Source organism: Oncorhynchus tshawytscha, linkage group LG09 (genome assembly GCF_018296145.1).
Source record: "Oncorhynchus tshawytscha isolate Ot180627B linkage group LG09, Otsh_v2.0, whole genome shotgun sequence".
NCBI classification, from domain to species: domain Eukaryota; kingdom Metazoa; phylum Chordata; class Actinopteri; order Salmoniformes; family Salmonidae; genus Oncorhynchus; species Oncorhynchus tshawytscha.
Genome location: NC_056437.1, coordinates 62,826,275 through 62,844,379, shown reverse-complemented (window position 1 = coordinate 62,844,379; position 18,105 = coordinate 62,826,275). Strand labels below are relative to the sequence as shown.

Here is an 18,105-nt window from a genome sequence, read left to right as displayed (position 1 = left end):
CAGTTCATGACATGATCAGAGGAAGATGGTCAGGGCGACAGTTGATGAGTCTAGTGCAGGACTACTCTGGGAAGCAGTCTGTTGTGTAGCTACTGGACCTCTCCTCCTTCACAATGTGCAGCACCCACTTGGATGATGCCTCAGCAGCTCTGGGCGCCAGAAAGCTCACCAAACACAGTTCAGAATAGTAGCCCTTCGTCCTCACTACGAGCCTTTTGCCTCAGCACTGAATTATTTTACTTTACAAATATGAGGATATATCTGTAATTAAAAATGCATCCGCACTCTATAGTAAATAGCAAATCCATAGCAAATAAATATAAAAAGTTCTGCAAACTGGCCACCATTTCACCACCAAATGTTCCATGACAATAGAGTTGAATGAATGCAATTATCATGGAACTTTGAACCAACATAGCAGCACCCATTACAATTTTTAAATCACATATCAAGTGCACCACAGTGCATGGCTCTGGTCCATCCTACTATAATGCTAAATTTCATAAGGGTGGCTAGACTTGCTCAGATGGTTGCACAACAATACTTTTGAATATTCAAGTTTCTGCACCCATATCAAATTTGGCACGGGACTACCACCAGTGCCACACTCACCAATCTCTCTCTTGCGCTCGTTGGTTGTACAGCTGTGGAAGAACTCTGTCATGAGACTCTCCAGAGCGCGCAGTGAGCTCTCCTCTGATGCCTGCCGGATCAAAGGAGGAAGGGAGCGAGGAATGATAGAAAGGCAGGGAATAGGAATTGGAAAATATGAGCGATAGGTAGAGAGCTTTAAGAAAAAATTGTTAGTTTATCAGAGTTAAGAATGTGACCTAAACTCACTCCACAGCTAGCTTACAATTGTGCCAATGGAGCTAGCGAAATGAATCGTTTTCTTTAGCTCAATTGGTTGGTACGTTGTCAAGGGGGTTTGAGTGTTTGCGATCAGAGGATAGTTGGAGCCCGGTATGGGGACAGGGACAGTGGAGGAAACTACCCTGTTAGCTGCACACTGATGACAGTTTCATGAAGCCGGGAATGCACTACACGATTTTGGCCACGATTTAGTTTGAGATCAGAGAATAAATCCTGATGTTGTTGCCTACTCGGGGCATGCGGCTCTCACCGACGCTCATTGAATGTGAGTGGGTCAGAGAGACAATCTAGGGGCTACCGATCCAGTCTTTGAGCAGTACGGATATTTTCAAACATGTTTGATTTTATCGGCACAAAATCTGCAATGCTGTTGTAGTGTGAGATATGCAACGAAAGATTTTGAACAGCGATCAGGAAGAGCCAATGAGAGCTCGCCAATGTGATGATAATGTTGTATCACATCACCCAGAATGTGTAGACTCTCGAGCATGGGCAATGACTACTACTAGTATGCGTTTGTAGCCTTTAACCAAAGCATCAAATTGTTACAGCTCTGAAGTTCACAAGCAATGTTATTGAATTCAAAATGTATAGGCTACACACACTACATGATCAAAAGTATGTGGACACCTGCTCATCAAACATCTCATTCCAAAATCAGGGTCATTAATATGGAGTTGGCCCCTTAGCTGCTCCACTCTTCTGGGAAGACTTTCCAGTAGATGATCGAACATTGCTGTAGGGACTTGTTTCCATTCAGCCACACGAGCATTAGTGAAGTTGGGCAATGATGTTGGGTGATTAGGCCTGGCTCGCAGTCATCCCAAAGGTGTTCGATAGGGTTGAGGTCAGAGCTCTGTGCAGGCCATTCAAGTTCTTCCACACTGATCTCGACAAACCATTTCTGTATGGACCTTGCTTTGTGCAGGTGGGCATTGTCATGCTGAAATAGGAAAGGGCCTTCCCCTTTCCTAGTTGGAAGCACAAAATTGTAGAATGTAGCATTAAGATTTCTCTTCACTGGAACCAAGGGGCCTAGCTCGAACCATGAAAAACAACCGCAGACCATTATTATACCTCCATTAAACTTTACAGCTGGCACTATGCATTGGGGCAGGTAGCGTTCTCCAGCATCCTCCAATCCCAGATATGTCTGTCGGAATGCCAGATAGTGAAGAGTGATTCAACACTCCAGAGAAGGTGTTTCCATCTCCTCTCCAGAGTCCAATAGCAGCAAGCGTTACACCACTCCAGCCGCAGCTTGGCATTGAACATGGTGATCTTGGGCTGCTCGGCCATGGAAACCCATTTCATGAAGCTGCTTCCAGAGGCAGTTTGAAACTCAGTAGTGAGTGTTGCAACCGAGGACAGACGGTTTTTACTCACTTGAGAACTCGGTGGTCCCATTCTGTGAGCTTGTGTGGCCTACCACTTCGCGGTTGAGCCCTTGTTGCTCCTAGACGTTTCCATTTAACAATAACTGCACTTACAGTTGACCAGGGCAGCTCTATTTAACCTTAATTTAACTAGGCAGGATGAACTGACTTGTTGGAAAGGTGGCATCCTATGACAGTGCCATGTTGAAAGTCACTGAACTCTTCAGTAAGACCATTCTACTCCCAATGTTGGTTTAAGGAGATTGCATGGCTGTGTGCTCGATTTTATACACCTGTCAGCAACAGGTGTGGCTGAAATAGTAGAATCCACTAATTTGAAGGGCTGTCCACATACTTCTGCATATATAGTGTATTTCAACTCTGTATGGCAGGTGTGAATGTCTGACTGAAAACATTTACAAGGCTGCATTTGAGCCACAGCTCATTCTAACTACGTTAAAATGAAATCACAATTATTTTTGCAAGACAGCCGAGAATACTCACAACAAAGTGAAAAATCTTGTGTGACCCCCATCTGTGTCACATTGTTTAGTCTGAGCACCACTACATTGGGGGGGGACAGGAATGATGATCGTTTAATGTGAGAGGCTCAACAATGTTAGGATTTTGAAATTCATGTAGTGTACACACATCTTTAGGGGCAGTAAGGTCAAATGGATGTCACAAATTCATCCAAATTGCACAGGGCCCAGGACAGATGCTTCACTGTGACGCATATGGAAAATACTCACTAACTTCCTCATCGCATTGGTAATTTCCACTCAACTGCCATTCAAAATCATAGTATAATGGTATGCACTAAACTAGCAGCAAAGGGGGTCTGTGATGACAACTAAAATGTCAATTCACTATTTAAGAGAGAATTGTTCAATTATTAGCATTTGAGTAAGGACGGACAGTATAGCAAAAAGGAATATAGTGATTCCTCTGCATATCTGAAGCATTTTGCAGATCAAAAGGCCCGAATTCTTCAAATGGGCCGCAACATGCAAGGATTACTCAATGCAAATATTTGGTCTTGCAAGATGGGCGTCTTGTGTCGCAGACAGACGAATTCGACACACATCCCGGAAACCAGGTAGCCTACTCATGTGTGGAGCACAAACAAGAACCGTTATCTTGTGCGACAGGGTTTGAATGCTCTTTAAAATATATCTCCTTCCAGAATTATATACTGGGAAAATATTGTTGAATAGATAAGTTAGAAAGCTTTAAAGATATGATACGCCACATTTGACTATACCGGTAACTAAACACATGCAAATAATGAGTGCAATAAATGGATATGACGCAATACTAAGGGTTTCACATTTTCATAAAAATATTATAAACGTTACTCAGTAAAGGAGACCATTTCTGTTTAGTTATCGCTTTGCTGAAGTCTACAACATCTATTCTACATTGTCCGCTATGTATTGGAATTTTTATAGTATCCATTTCCTGATATGTTACTTAATTTGCTAGTTAACTGTAATAATGTGGAAAACTAAAACTCATACTCACCATGTTCGGAGTTAATTTTGATGGCTCTCCAGACGTCCAATAAATATTTGTAGCAAGCAGGCTACTTGAGGTGTTGGCTACACCGGCAGAGGCTCATGTTGTGGCAATGGGCCCACTCGCGACTACAAGACACCGCGACATTGCATCATAAAAATGCAGGAAAAGTCATTTATTAATCTAGATGTCGATACAATGTATGGCTTTTTAAGAGACGACCCTTGCTATTGTTGATAATGTTGCTACACGGGGTTTAGTGGAGGTGAACCAGACATGTAGCTAAGTCTGCCTAGCTGTTGCAGTGGGAATCCCGGTTAAAAATAAAGCACGCATTAAAGATTGTCTGTTTGAGGGGTTTACGTCGTAAGTGCTCCGGAAAATCTAATACAAACTGAATTTACAGCATCGTGCTTGTTCCTGTTTTCTGTGTTATTCTCCTGAAGCGGCTCTGCCCAGACCCAGTGTTAGCTTTGGCTAAGCTAACTGGTTGCTTTTGAGCTGCTGTACTGAACCTGAGGCCTTGAAGTCGCAACTTCCTCCCGGTGAATCAGCCCCTCCCCACCGGAAGTAACATTTTAATCTTGAGCCGGATGAGTCCGCCGGCCACAAACAAAATATAGCGTATTACATTAAATATTTTCACAAGACTATCTCTATTTGCAAACGTCCCACTAAGGGTGGCACATTTAGAATTGGAATTCTGTTATCAATTTACAGCACACACACATCAAGATCAACCCCACATGCTTCCCTCCACCCCATCAGAACCTTGGCCCCATGCACTTTTTTTCTTTCTTTGAAGATACTCAGCAATATAAGGTTTGTTAATTAAATGCCCATTACCCCCAGAAATGTCTGAGTGATGCATCAGAGTAGTGACACCGGTGTACCAAACATTAGATCTGAGATGCTGAGAGACACTAGTCTGAATCTCAGCCACCATCTGGCTCTGACTGCCCTTGTCTGGAGTGGCCCGAGTGGGCTTTATAAACCCACATTAATCCTTTCAGTTAGACGCTGTTTCTGTCTACAGAGGGCTAAATAAACACACACCAATCTTAAATCAGAATCAGGCACACAAGGAGCCCCTGGGTAATGATGGCCTCACCATAATCATTTATGCCTGATCAGGTGTGTTTCCCCCCAAATCATCCTATGTCCTTTGCCTAGTGCTAAACAAACTCACTCCAGATCTATATATTTTTGTATGTCACATACAACGCCAAAAAAAGGTTGACTTTTGATGATCTGGTGAAAACTCAATCTTATTAGTCTTAAAACCGTTGAAGCTACAATCTAGCTCTTAACTGAGGCCTTGGTTTGATTGGTAGCGATGCGTGGGTTAAATCACTGTGGAAGCCATAAAAAACACATATTAGTATTTATTAGCGATCCCCATTAGCTATTGCCAAGGCAGCAGCTACTCTTTCTGAGGTCCAAACACATAAAGGAAATTTCAATACACATGAAACAAAATATAAAACAGTCCATCATAACATTAGTACAGCAGTACATATGTATAATACCACCATACAACAATATTACAATGTACATGTGTGTAGAGCATTTGTGATAGGTTGTAATATGTATGCACACAGGCGCTATGTGTTTGCTCCATAACTTGTTACTTCATACGCCTTTATGACCATGATATACAGTGCATTCGGACAGTATTCAGACCCCTAGACTTTTTACATTTTTTGTTACATTACAGCCTTATTATAAAATGTATGAAATGTATTTTTTCTCCTCAATCTACAAACAATACCCTACACACAATACCCTACAATACAAAAACAGGTTTAGAATGTTTTGTAAATGTATTAAAAATAAAAACTGAAATATGACATTCACATAAGTATTCAGACCCTTTACTCAGTACTTTGTTGAAGCACCTTTGGCAGAGATTACTGCCTTGAGTCGTCTTGGGTATGACGCTACAAGCTTGGCACACCTGTATTTGGGGAGTTTATCCCATTCTTCTCTGCAGATCCTCTCAAGCTCTGTCAGGTTGGATGGGGAGCATCGCTGCACAGCTATTTTCAGGTCTCCCCAAAAATGTTTGATCGGGTTCAAGTCCGGGCTCCGGATGGGCCACTCATGGACATTCAGAGACTTGTCCCAAAGCTACTCCTGCGTTGTCTTGGCTGGTCGTTGTCCTTTTGGAAGGTGAACCTTTGCCCCCAGTCTGAGGTCCTGAGCGCTCTGGAGCAGATTTTCATCAAGGATTTCTGTACTTTGCTCCGTTCATCTTTCCCCTTGGTCCAGACTAGTCTCACAGTCGCTGAAAAACATCCCCACAGCATGATTCTGCCATCACCATGCTTCACCGTAGGGATGGTGCCAGGTTTCCTCCAGATGTGACGCTTGGCGTTCAGGTCAAAGAGTTAAATCTTGGTTTCATCAGACCAGATAATCTTGTTTCTCAATCCTGTCTCAGAGCACTACGGATAATTCCTTTGACCTCATGGCTTGTTTTTTTTTTCTTTAACATGCACTGTCAACTGTGGGACCTTATAAACTCAGCAAAAAAAGAAATGTCCCTTTTTCAGGACCCTGTCTTTCAAAGATAATTAGTAAAAATCCAAATAACCTCACAAATCTTCATTGAAAAAGGTTTAATCACTGTTTCCCATGCTTGTTCAATGAACCATAATCAATTAATGAACATGCACCTGTGGAACAGTCATTAAGACATTAGCAGCTTACAGACGGTAAGCAATTAAGGTCACAGTTACAAAAACTTAGGACACTAAAGAAGCCTTTCTCCTGATTTGGAAAAACACCAAAAGAAAGATACCCAGGGTCCCTGCTCATCTGCATGAATGTGCCTTAGGCATGCTGCAAAGAGGCATGAGGACTGCAGATGTGGCCAGGGCAATAAATTGCAGACCACGTGTAACAACACCTGCACAGGGTCGGTACACCCGAACATCACACCTGTGGGCAGGTACAGGATGGCAACAACAACTGCCCGAGTTACATCAGGAACGCACAATCCCTCCATCAGTGCTCAGACTGTCCGCAATATGCGGAGAGACTGGACTGAGGACTTGAAGGCCTGTTGTAGGCAGGCCTCACCAAACATCCTCACCAAACATCACCGGCAACAACGTCTCCTATGGGCACAAACCCATTGCCACTGGACCAGACAGGACTGGCAAAAAGTGTTATTTTTAAAATGTTTACTAGGCAAGTCAGTTAAGAACAAATTCTTATTTTCAATGACGGCCTAAGAACAGTGGGTTAACTGCCTTGTTCAGGGCAGAACGACAGGTTTTTACCTTGTCAGCCCGGGGATTCGATCTTGCAACATTTCGGTAACTAGTCCAATGATCTAACCACTAAGCTACCTGCTGCCCTCTTCACTGACGAGTCATGGTTTTGTCTCACCAGGGGTGATGGTCGGATTCGGGTTTAACGTCGAAGGAATGAGCGTTACACCGAGGCCTATACTCTGGAGCGGGATCGATTTGGTGGTGGAGGGCCCGTCATGGTCTGGGGCGATGTGTCACAGCATCGTCGGATTGAGCTTGTTGTCATTGCAGGAAAACTTCACGCTGTGTGTTACAGGGAAGACATCCTCCTCCCTCATGTGGTACCCTTCCTGAAGGCTCATCCTGACATGACCCTCCAGCATGACAATGCCACCAGCCATACTGCTCATTCTGTGTGTGATTTCCTGCAAGACAGGAATATCAGTGTTCTGCCATGGCCAGCGAAGAGTCCGGATCTCAATCCCATTGAGCACGTTTGGGCTCTGTTGGAACGGAGAGTGAGGGCTTGGGCCATTCCCCCCAGAAATGTCCAGGAACTTGCAGGTGCCTTAGTGGAAGAGTGGGGTAACATCTCAGAGCAAATCTGGTACAGTCCTTGAGGAGATGCATTGCAGTACTTAATTGCAGTACACCATATACTAACTGTTTCTTTTGATTTTGACCCCCCTTTTGTTCAGGGACACATTATTCCATTTATGTTAGTCACATGTCTTTGGAACTTGTTCAGTTTGTCTCAGTTGTTGAATATTGTTATGTTCATACAAATATTTACACATACACATGTTAAGTTTGCTAAAAATAAATGCAGTTGACCGTGAGAGGATGTTTATTTTTTTGCTGAGTTCATTGACGGGTGTGTACCTTTCCAAATCATGTCCAATCAATTAAATTTACCACAGGTCGACTCCAATCAAGATGTAGAAACATCTCAGGGATGATCAATGGACACAAGATGCACCTTTGCTCAATTTCATGTTTCCTAGCAAAGGGACTGAATACTTATGTTTATAAGTTATCTGGTTTTTATTTTGAATAAATTTACTAAAATTTCTAAAACCTGTTTTTGCTTTGTCTTTATGGGGTATTGTGTGTAGATTGAAGAGGACATGTTTTTATTTAATCAATTTTAGAATAAGGCTGTAACGTAACAAAATGTGGAAGAGGTATAGTTTTTAAAGATTGTACCATGTGCTTGGTAGTTTCTGTTGACAGGTTCATATACTCAGACGGCATCTCACTCCCTGGTCTTTTCTCAATTCTAAGAGTTTTGAAATCAACCACACCCCCTTTGAAACAGCTGTTGTTTTCAAAAGGCGAGGAGAGGACGGAGGCAAGGAATTGAGAAAATCCAATTGAGAAAAGGTCCCTAACTACCAATTCAACACTATGAGGAGTGGGTCTCAGTCAGCAACTTGTGTCAACCCATGTAGATGAAAATGTTTTGTCCCTCCTCCTCAGACTACCAATGGTTTCTTCCATCATACAAATGCTCATGCTTATGTCTCATGTCTTCCTGGTCCCCACAGTTACTTGGTTCTCTCACTTTCAGTTCAAACTGGTGATTTCAACTCTTTAGGTACAGGTAGCACAGCATTCCCTGCTGGCAGTCTTTGGGCCTGCATGGTATAGGCCCAAGCTCTGTCTACACCATCTCCTTCAATCCTGCATGGAGTCCACTCAGTGAAGGGAAACCTACCGGCTACGACCAGGGCGTCATCTGGAAGCTCAGCCTCCATCTTCTCCTGCAATAAAGAGAGCTAGGCAAACACATACACACATATTCATCCAGCTGACTGTTTTTCAAATCAGTTGGCTAGCAGCTGTCTATTCATTTATAGCTAGCTAACAGGTGTTTTTGTTCCGGCAGCCAGATGATATGGGAATTGACCCCTCAACCTCGTCACCAGTGGCGCCATGCTCCAACTTACTGGGCAAATGGTTTGACCGCTATGGCTGAGTATCTGTATCATCTGCACACATTAATTAATAATGTGTGTCAATGCAAAAAGACTTACCACGCTGGGGGCCAAAAACACAGTAACATTCTTACACTCAGTAAGGTCCACCTGGAATGAGAAATGCAAATATCATCATCCAAAAATCAACCTATCTATTAGCCATATTTTATTTATTTTTATCACAATTTTATTTTTTACAGTGTAAACATGTCCTCTTAGAATGTAACTGAACAAAGCAACACAAACAGTGACCAAAAACAAATAAGAGTAACCAAGAAACTACAGTAAGTAGGGTCCTGTTTTTTTCTGACCTAATCTGGAAAAACTCTGGGCCCTAACAATAAAGCTTGGTAAAACAACTAGTAGTAACTCTTTGTGGAACTAGTAATAGTGAAAAAGGTATAAAATATGTGGATGAGTTTTACCAACAACCAAACATGTGAACTCAACTCAAAACTTAATCAACCCCTAGCCCCTGCCCCCTGGACATGTATGTAGTTTTTAAATAATTGGATTGGTGTAAGCAATATGCTGAAAATTCCAACAAGCCTATCAGAGTGCAAGATTAAGCTATTGGCCATATAGTTTACCTATCTAATCCTTTTAGATCTGAAGTGAAGAAGCTAGCAGTTGGTATGGGGTTGGGGAAAAGACACATAACATCTGCCTGTTTCACACCTTCCAGAGGTCTTCCTGCCGATACGACACCTTCCCATAATGGCCTGCTCTCCATGCGTGGAAGTTAGCTAGACGAACTAACCAGGGGTTGAGTTCGTATCCTACTGTGGGACCAAAGCCGTGTTTGTGTGCTTCCAGCACCTGAAAAGATAAAAACATGAACTTGGTTCTCAACAAAGGTACCGTTTCTCTCTCTTTCACACATGCACACACACACCTTGTGGACACCAAAGCCCTGTTGCAGCTTACAGATTCAGCATACACAGATACCCATTCCATATCTGCAGGGGCACGCCCAAACTTAAAATTAGAGCTGGGCGATATGTTAAATTAATTAGATAAATTTGAATGTACAGTTGAAGTCGGAAGTTTACATACACCTCAGCCAAATACATTTAAACTCCGTTTTTCACAATTCCTGACATTTAATCCAAGTAAAAATTAATTGTCTTAGGTCAGTTAGGATCACCACTTTATTTTAAGAATGTGAAATGCCAGAATAATAGTAGAGATAATTATTTATTTCAGCTTTTATTTCTTTCATCACATTCCCAGTGGGTCAGAAGTTGACATACACTCAATTAGTATTTGGTAGCATTGCCTTTAAATTGTTTAACTTGGGTAAACGTTTCGGGTAGCCTTCCACAAGATTCCTTTTGAATTAAACAATCATGTATGAAGATGCTAGTATTATGTACAATATTCAATTATGTTTCTATATGATAACAATAGCCTAATATATTTACATGCCATAAACTATTGTTTTTTTTAACAGTTTCACTAATTAATTCAATCATTATGACACTCCCCTCACTATTGTCATTGGTTGCACTAATTACACTGTTTGTCTACATAACTTTGTTCAAGTATTCATGACATTACCCTGAAGAAGGCACAGTGGTGCCGAAACATTGGTAAATACCCAAATTACTGGGAGTTTACATATGGAGTGTGCGACTCGCTTTATTTTGATAGTTTATAGTCAGCACCTTCACACAAACATATTTTTCTGGGTGTGTGCCAGCTCATGTTTTTTATTAAACTATTTTAATGACATAATTAAATTATTAGCGGGTCTTACGGTTGTGGAAGGCTTATATTTAGCGTACTTATAATTTTACTGTTTGAAATTAAGTGTATTTTACCTTTTTATTTTATTTATTTAACCTTTATTTAACCAGGTAGTGTTACGTGTCTCGTCGGAAGGCATGGACCAAAGCGCAGCGTGGGAAGTGTTCATGATATTTAATGATCAAAACACCCGAACAAAGTAACAAAGTGAAAAACGAACAGTTCTGTAAGGCAAATAAACTATACAGAATAGAACTACCCACAAAACACAGGTGGGAAAAGGGCTGCCTAAGTATGATTCCCAATCAGAGACAGCTGCCTCTGATTGAGAACCACACTCGGCCAAAAACAAAGAAATAGAAAACATAGAAATAAAGAAACTAGAATGCCCACCCTAGTCACACACTGGCCTAACCAAAATAGAGATTAAAAGCCTCTCTATGGCCCGGGAGTGACAGGTAGGCAAGTTGAAAACAAGTTCTCATTTACAATTGCGACCTGGCCAAGGTTGCAGATTTTGCAGCTCTTTCAGAACATCAGCTGACTGGATTTGGGAGAAGGAGAAATGGGGAAGGCTTGGGTGAGTTGCTGTGGGAGGTGCAGTGCTGTTGACCGGGGTAGGGGTGGCCAAGTGGAAAGCAAGGCCAGCCATAGAAAAATGCTTATTGAAATTCTCAATTATAGTGGATTTATCGTGGTGACCGAGTTTCCTATCCTCAGTGCAGTGGGCAGCTGGGAGGAGGTGCTCTTATTCTCCATGGGCTTTACAATATCCCAGAACTTTTTTGAGTTTGTGTTGTAGGAAGCAAATTTCTGGGAGAAAAAGCCAGCCATGGCTTTTCTAACTGCCTGTGTATATTGGTTTCTAACTTCCCTTTAATTATACAACAAATCTTATTTAGAGTTGATATATTGTGAATTGGCCATAAGTTTGAAAAAAATATCTATATGATTTTTAAGCCACATCGCTCAGCCCTACTTACAATCCTGCCATCACCGGAGCCCAAGTCCACAAGGTTACCATGTCGACCACTCAGCAGTGCCATCACATTCCGCACTTGTTTCTTGCTGGCGGGGAGATAGGGCACCTGCAGAAAATATTGCAACCCACATCGGTTATCAGAACTAGGAGACAGAAATGTCTTTAACACTTTACTTAAAAGCCTACAGATGCAATGTACTACGATGAGGTTTATAATGCATTGTAATTGTTGTCATGAGCATGTATAACGCCCTTATGTCTTATAAAGGCGTCAGCATGCTTCAGTTCGGCTGGCGCCTAGCTGACCTCAGCTAGTCGAACCGAACGAAGGTGCTCGCATACTCCCTTAAAATACCTTCACTTGAAAAACAAGAAAAATGCAGCATTGGTACTGTGTGGCTTAATTGGTAGAGCATGGCGTTTCCAACACCAGAGTTGTGGGTTTGATTCCCACGGGAGACAAGCATGAAAATGTATGCCCTCATTACTGTAAGTTGCTCTGGATAAGAGTGTCTGCTAAATTACTCCCGTCCTTGGGGCCTAATTGGTCACACATCTTTTCCCCAGCCCCAGCGAACACACCTGACTCCAATAATCAACTAATGATGATCTATAGCGTCATGGTTAAAACTATAATTTTGGTATCAGTCCTTGCATCCATAGCTCTGCCTATGAATTTGAGGGTGGTTACTGATTACATTTCTCCAGCCCCATCCCACAGCTGTTAACCAAAACAGTGGCGGGTAGCCCTCATTGTTATTGAACGGAGCTTGCCCATTTAAAAATGTGATATAAAGACAGGAATAGCATATTATAAGCCTTATTATAAGACATTATAAAGGCTCATATTATAAAGCATTATACCTGGATGCTTTAAAGTGAAGCGTAAACTATAGAGCCGACACAATTCCCCAATCCTCATGACAGAAAGACAAGTCGGATCTACATAATATACACTGAACAAACATATAAAACGCAACATGTAATGTGTTGGTCCAATGTTTCATGAGCTGAAATAAAAGATAGCAGAAATGTTCCATATGCACAAAAAGCTAATTTCTCTCAAATTGTGCAAAAATTAGTTTACATCCCTGCTAGTGAGCAGCTCTCCTTTGAGAAGATAATCCATCCACTTGACAGGTGTGGCATATCAAGAAGCTGATTAAAACAGCATGATCATTACAGAGGCACACCTTGTGCTGGGGACAATAAAAGGCCACGAAAATGTGCAGTTTTGTCACACAACACAATGCCACAGATGTCCCAAGTTGAGAGAGCATGCAATTAGCATGCTGACTGCAGGAATATCCACCAGAGCTGTTGCCAGATAACATTAAAATTAATTTCTCTTTCATAAGCCACCTATAGCATCATTTTAGAGAATTTGGCAGTATGTCCAACCAGCCTCAACTGCTGACCACATGTGTGCCATTGTGTGTGCGAGTGGTTTGCTGATCAACATTGTGAACAGTGCCACATGGTGGCTGTGGGGTTATGGTATGGGCAGGCATAAGCTACAGACAACGAACACAATTGCTTTTATCAAATGGCAATTTGAATACACAGAGATACCGTGATGAGATCCTGAGGCCCATTGTCATGCCATTCATCTGCTGCCATCACATGTAGACATGATAATGCACGGTCTCATGTCGCAAGGATCTGTACACAATTCCTGGAAGCTAAAATGTCCCAGTTCTTCCATGACCTTCATACTCACGAGACATGTCACCCATTGAGCAGTCCACCTGGTCGTGCTGCTGCTCCAGTTTCAACTGTTCTGCCTGCGGCTATGGAACACTGACCTGTTCACCGGACGCGCTGCCTTGTCCCAGACCTGCTGTCTTTAACTCTCTAGAGACAGCAGGAGCGGAGAGATACTCTGAATGATCGGCTATGTAAAGCCAACTGACATTTACTCCCGAGGTGCTGACCTGTTGCACCCTCTACAACCACTGTGATTATTATTATTGCATCTATAAACATTTGAACACCTTGGCCATGTTCTGTTATAATCTCCACCCAGCACAACCAGAAGAGACCTTGGCCACCCATCACAGCCTGGTTTCTCTCTAGGTTTCTTCCTAGTTTCCAGCCTTTCTAGGGAGTTTTCCCTAGCCACTGTGCTTCTACACCTGCATTGTTTGCTGTTTTGGGGTTTTAGGCTGGGTTTCTGTACATCACTTTGTGACATCAGCTGATGTAAGAAGGGCTTTATAAATACATTTGATTGATTGAGCAAGTTTGGGATGCTCTGGATATGGGGCGGCAGGGTAGCCTAGTGGTTAGAGCGTTGGACTAGTAACCGGAAGGTTGCAAGTTCAAACCCCCGAGCTGACAAGGTCTGTCGTTCTGCCCCTGAACAGGCAGTTAACCCAGGCCGTCATAACCTAGGCCGTCATTGAAAATAAGAATTTGTTCTTAACTGACTTGCCTAGTTAAATAAAAGTAAAATTCAACACATTTAAAAAAAATATCCAGCAACTTCGCACAGCTATTGAAGATTAGTGGGACAACATTCCACAGCCCACAATCAACCGCCTGATCAACTCTATGCAAAGAGATGAGGTATGAGGCAAATGGTGGTCATACCAGATACGGACTGGTTTTCTGATCCACGCCCCTGCATTTCTTTAAGGTATCTGTCACCAGTCATGTTAAATCCATAGATTAGGGCCTAATGAATTTATATAATTTCCTTATATGAATAGTAACTCGGTAAAATCTTTGCAATTGTAATATGTTACATTTATATTTTTGTTCAGTATATTTATATCTGATGATTCTGTAATTGAATTGCACCCCAGTCAAAACGACCCAGGTCTTACCTGTAACCTCAGAGGGACTTTTCGAAATCCCGGCATGAGAACCCCTGCCCACATGGCATAGACAGCTAGCCCTGTGCCAGCAGTTATCTGGACAATTCCCCAAGCACCTAGATGTTTCTCCTTGAACTCTGCAAGAAACTCTTCCGGACTGTCCTCTTCCATACTTGAAATACAAAAAATATATATTTTTAGCAATAAAGAAATGTGTTATATTTAAGCAATAAGAACCGGGGGGTGTGGTATATTAACAAAATACAATGGCTAAGGGCTGTTCATAAGCACGAAGCAGCGTGTTGTGCCTGGACACAGCCCTTAGCCGTAGTATATTGGCCATATACCACAAACCCCCGAGGTAACTTAATGCTATTATAAACTGGTTACCAACGTAATTTGAACAGAAAAAACATTGGTTTGTCATACCCGTGGTATAGAGTCTGATATGCCACGGCTTTCAGCATCCCGGAGCCAAACTATCCAGTTTATAATATGCAGTTAGTATAGCCTAGTAGTGTCTAGTCCTGTTGCAGCACATAATCTAATTCTTTATCAGGGCTATCAATAAACCTGGAATATTGAAAGATGCTAGCTAACAACACATTTTTGTTCAGGAAAAACATATAATTGAATGGTGTTATATCTTTGTATGACTCAGTTTTTACAGGCAGTTTTTTATAGGCTAGTTTATTACAAATGACATTCATAAACTTTCAACATACAGTGCATTCGGAAAGTATTTAGACCCTTTTGACTTTTTCCACATTTTGTTACGTTACCGCCTTATTCTGAAATGGATTAAAAAATATATATTCCCTCATCAATCTACACACAATACCCCATAATGACAAAGCAAACATTTTAGCTAACTTATATATAAAAAAGAAGAAATATGACATTTACATTAGTATTCAGACTCTTTACTCAATACTTTGTTGAAGCACCTTTGGCAGTGATTACAACCTTGATGCTACAATCTTGGCACACCTGTATTTGGGAAGTTTCTCCCATTCTTCTCTGCAGAGCATCTCAAGCTCTGTCAGGTTGGATGGGGAGCGTCGCTGCACAACTTTTTTCAGGTCTCCAGAAATGTTTGATCGGGTTCAAGTCCGGACCCTGGCTGGGCCACTCTTGAACATTCAGTGTTGTCCCGAAGCCACTCCTGCGGTGTCTTGGCTGTGTGCTTAGGGTCATTGTCCTGTTGGAAAGTTAACCTGAGCACTCTGGAGCAGGTTTTCATCAAGAATCTCTCTGTACTTTGCTCCATTCATCTTTCCCATTGATCCTGACTAGTCTCCCAGTCCCTGAAAAACATCCCCACAGCATGATGCTGCCACCATCGTGCTTCACTGTAGGGATGGAATTGGCCAGGTGATGAGCGATGCCTGGTTTCCTCCAGACGTGACACTTGGCATTCAGGTCAAAGAGTTCATTCTTGGTTTCATTAGAAAAGAGAATCTTGTTTCAAATGGTCAGTGTTCTTTAGATGCGGGCTGTCATGTGTCGTTTACCAAGGAGTGGCTCCCGTCTGGCCACTTTACCATAAAAGCCTGATTGGTGGAGTGCTGCAGGGGTTGTCCTTCTGGAAGGCTCTCCTGTCTCCATAGAAAAACTCTGGATCTTTGTCAGAGTGACCAAGCTCTGGTCACCTCCCCGTCCAAGGCCCTTCTCCCGATTGCTCAGTTTGGCCGGGCGGCCAGCTCTAAGAAGAGTCTTGGTGGTTTCAAACTTCTTTCAATTAAGAATTATGGAGGCCACTGTGTTTTTGGGGACCTTCAATGCTGCAGAAATGTTTTGGTACCCTTCCTCAGATCTGTGTCTCGAAACAATCCTGTCTCAGAGCTCTACGGCAATTCTGTTGACCTCATGACTTGGTTTTTGCTCTGAGATGCACCGTCAACTGTCTGAACTTATATAGACAGGTGTGTGCCTTTCCAAATCATGAGGGCTGAGGGGCTTACGTTGCAAACTTCCCATGCTTGGCTAATCATTTCAACCGAAAACAAATATGGCTGCGAGGATTCCCCCCAAGTGCATAAGGCAATGATGGTAAGTGGACAAGGGTGTGTCTATCATGAGTTTGAAATGCAGCGTATAATGCTCAGAGTAAATCATTGAATTTAGGGGGGAAATACCCAACCTATATGCAATAAGAAAACTCAGGCAGACTTTTCCTAAATTGCGTTATCAGAAGCCCCCATCTCCATACAGTTTTCGGTTTCCAAAACTAGAATCTGAAACGCTTCGAACACACCGACAGCATTATTGCATTTTTGTACACCAGAATTACATTAATGTCCAATGAAACACTGCGTTTGCCTTGCAGCATTGTTGCAGAGCGTTCGGTGTAGTGCATATGTTGGATTTACCAAACGTATGCGTCAAACTGTATGCGTGGACGGCTTGACAGAAATGGTAGCAGAAGGTGAATGTTGAACTTTTGTTGCATACATATCTAGATTATGCTGAGTCCTATTTTGCGAAAATCGGTGTGTTCGACGCGTTACTATATCATAACAAAAATGTTTGTTATGATATAGTCAATTGTGCCTTTGTGGCTATGGAATCTAGATGAAACCGTTTATCATCTGCATACGGGCAGATCAAAATCAAGCCTTCGCCCAATCTTTTTCCAAATAATCAATAACAAAAACCTTAAACCAGGAACTACTGCAGCTCATAATCACATTCTGGTCACCGCTAGAAGGGATCCAGTTTTTGTCAAATTAACGACCGACTGGGCTGATCCATTGTTTGGATGAGATGATGCATTTCTGAGCTAACCTTTTATTACTTGTTATAACGAACAAGCAATGTGACAAATCGCTTGAGGATTTACGAGGACATAAGTTATGCATTAATTTCTCCTAATACGTGATAACATGTAGTTAAGAGAAAATAAAATAACCGAGAAGCAATTACAGACCTGTGAAGCTGCAACCTTGGACGGATCTTACCCTTGACGGACCGGACGAATGAGTCCGTATGCTAATGCGTTGTACCAGTACATAATCTATTGTTGATCTGCGTTCCACTGTACTTTTGTGGTGGTTTGTGTATTTTGTTTAAATATTAACTAAACATATACAGTTAGCCTCGATGTTAAGCCTCTTAAAAATGAGTTATTTGGATATCTTAGTCTTACCCATTCTCTCAACTTTTAGGCTTAGATTAAAGGGTTAGGCCACCCAAATAAAAATACATTTTGATGTCTTTACCCTGTAAACACGGGTATTGTCATTCTGCCTGCAAAACGTTTCTTGGCCAAAAGCAAACGGAATGTGGTGGGACATAAATAAATCCAAACAGAATCAGTGGAATGTAAACACCCCTGGCTATGGGCAAGGTTGGACAGCAATCGATGCTTTGGTTTCATTTCCCTGGCACCGTTTTCAAATGCTAATGTTTTAGCATTTGTGGCAAGAATCCCTTCAAGTCATACCGATATTAGCATTTTTCGCACATCATGTCCAAATAATAATCCAAAAGTATCTAAAATTGATTGTGAAGCGAAGTCACTTATTTGATTAGGGGATTTGAATATGG

General features: G+C 42.0%; 2 protein-coding genes across 3 annotated transcripts in view; both read right to left on the bottom strand.

The window, feature by feature from the left end:
• Nucleotides 1–4,348, bottom strand: part of xpo6 (exportin 6) — a 64,601-nt gene extending 60,253 nt beyond the window's left edge. The window contains exons 1-2 of one of the 2 annotated variants that reach the window (XM_024414801.2): nt 3,774–4,348; nt 613–703 (exon numbers count right to left, since the gene is read on the bottom strand). In XM_024414801.2, the coding sequence (XP_024270569.1) occupies nt 613–703; nt 3,774–3,776 (94 nt within the window). In that variant the 5' untranslated portion in view covers nt 3,777–4,348. The remainder of the gene's footprint in view (nt 1–612; nt 704–3,773) is intronic. The other variant, XM_024414802.2, reaches the window with a different exon arrangement.
• Nucleotides 4,349–7,887: 3,539 nt separating this feature from the next.
• Nucleotides 7,888–17,585, bottom strand: antkmt (adenine nucleotide translocase lysine methyltransferase). Its single transcript, XM_024414774.2, has 6 exons — nt 17,486–17,585; nt 14,566–14,728; nt 11,739–11,843; nt 9,685–9,825; nt 9,064–9,114; nt 7,888–8,805 (listed from the first exon to the last, which is right to left on the bottom strand). Exons 2-6 carry the CDS (start codon nt 14,725–14,727, stop codon nt 8,599–8,601), a joined length of 666 nt encoding a protein of 221 aa, XP_024270542.1. The 5' UTR covers nt 14,728; nt 17,486–17,585; the 3' UTR covers nt 7,888–8,598.
• Nucleotides 17,586–18,105: the final 520 nt, after the last annotated feature.

Bases quoted from the DNA above. Each gene is read 5' to 3' on its own strand.
- antkmt (XM_024414774.2), bottom strand. From the start codon at position 14,727: ATGGAAGAGGACAGTCCGGAAGAGTTTCTTGCAGAGTTCAAGGAGAAA. The intron at 11,844-14,565 runs GTAAGACCTGGG...TATTTTCTGCAG, and splicing joins AAGTCCCTCTGAGGTTACAG to GTGCCCTATCTCCCCGCCAG. The intron at 9,826-11,738 runs GTAAGTAGGGCT...TTATCTTTTCAG, and splicing joins GCTCCGGTGATGGCAGGATT to GTGCTGGAAGCACACAAACA.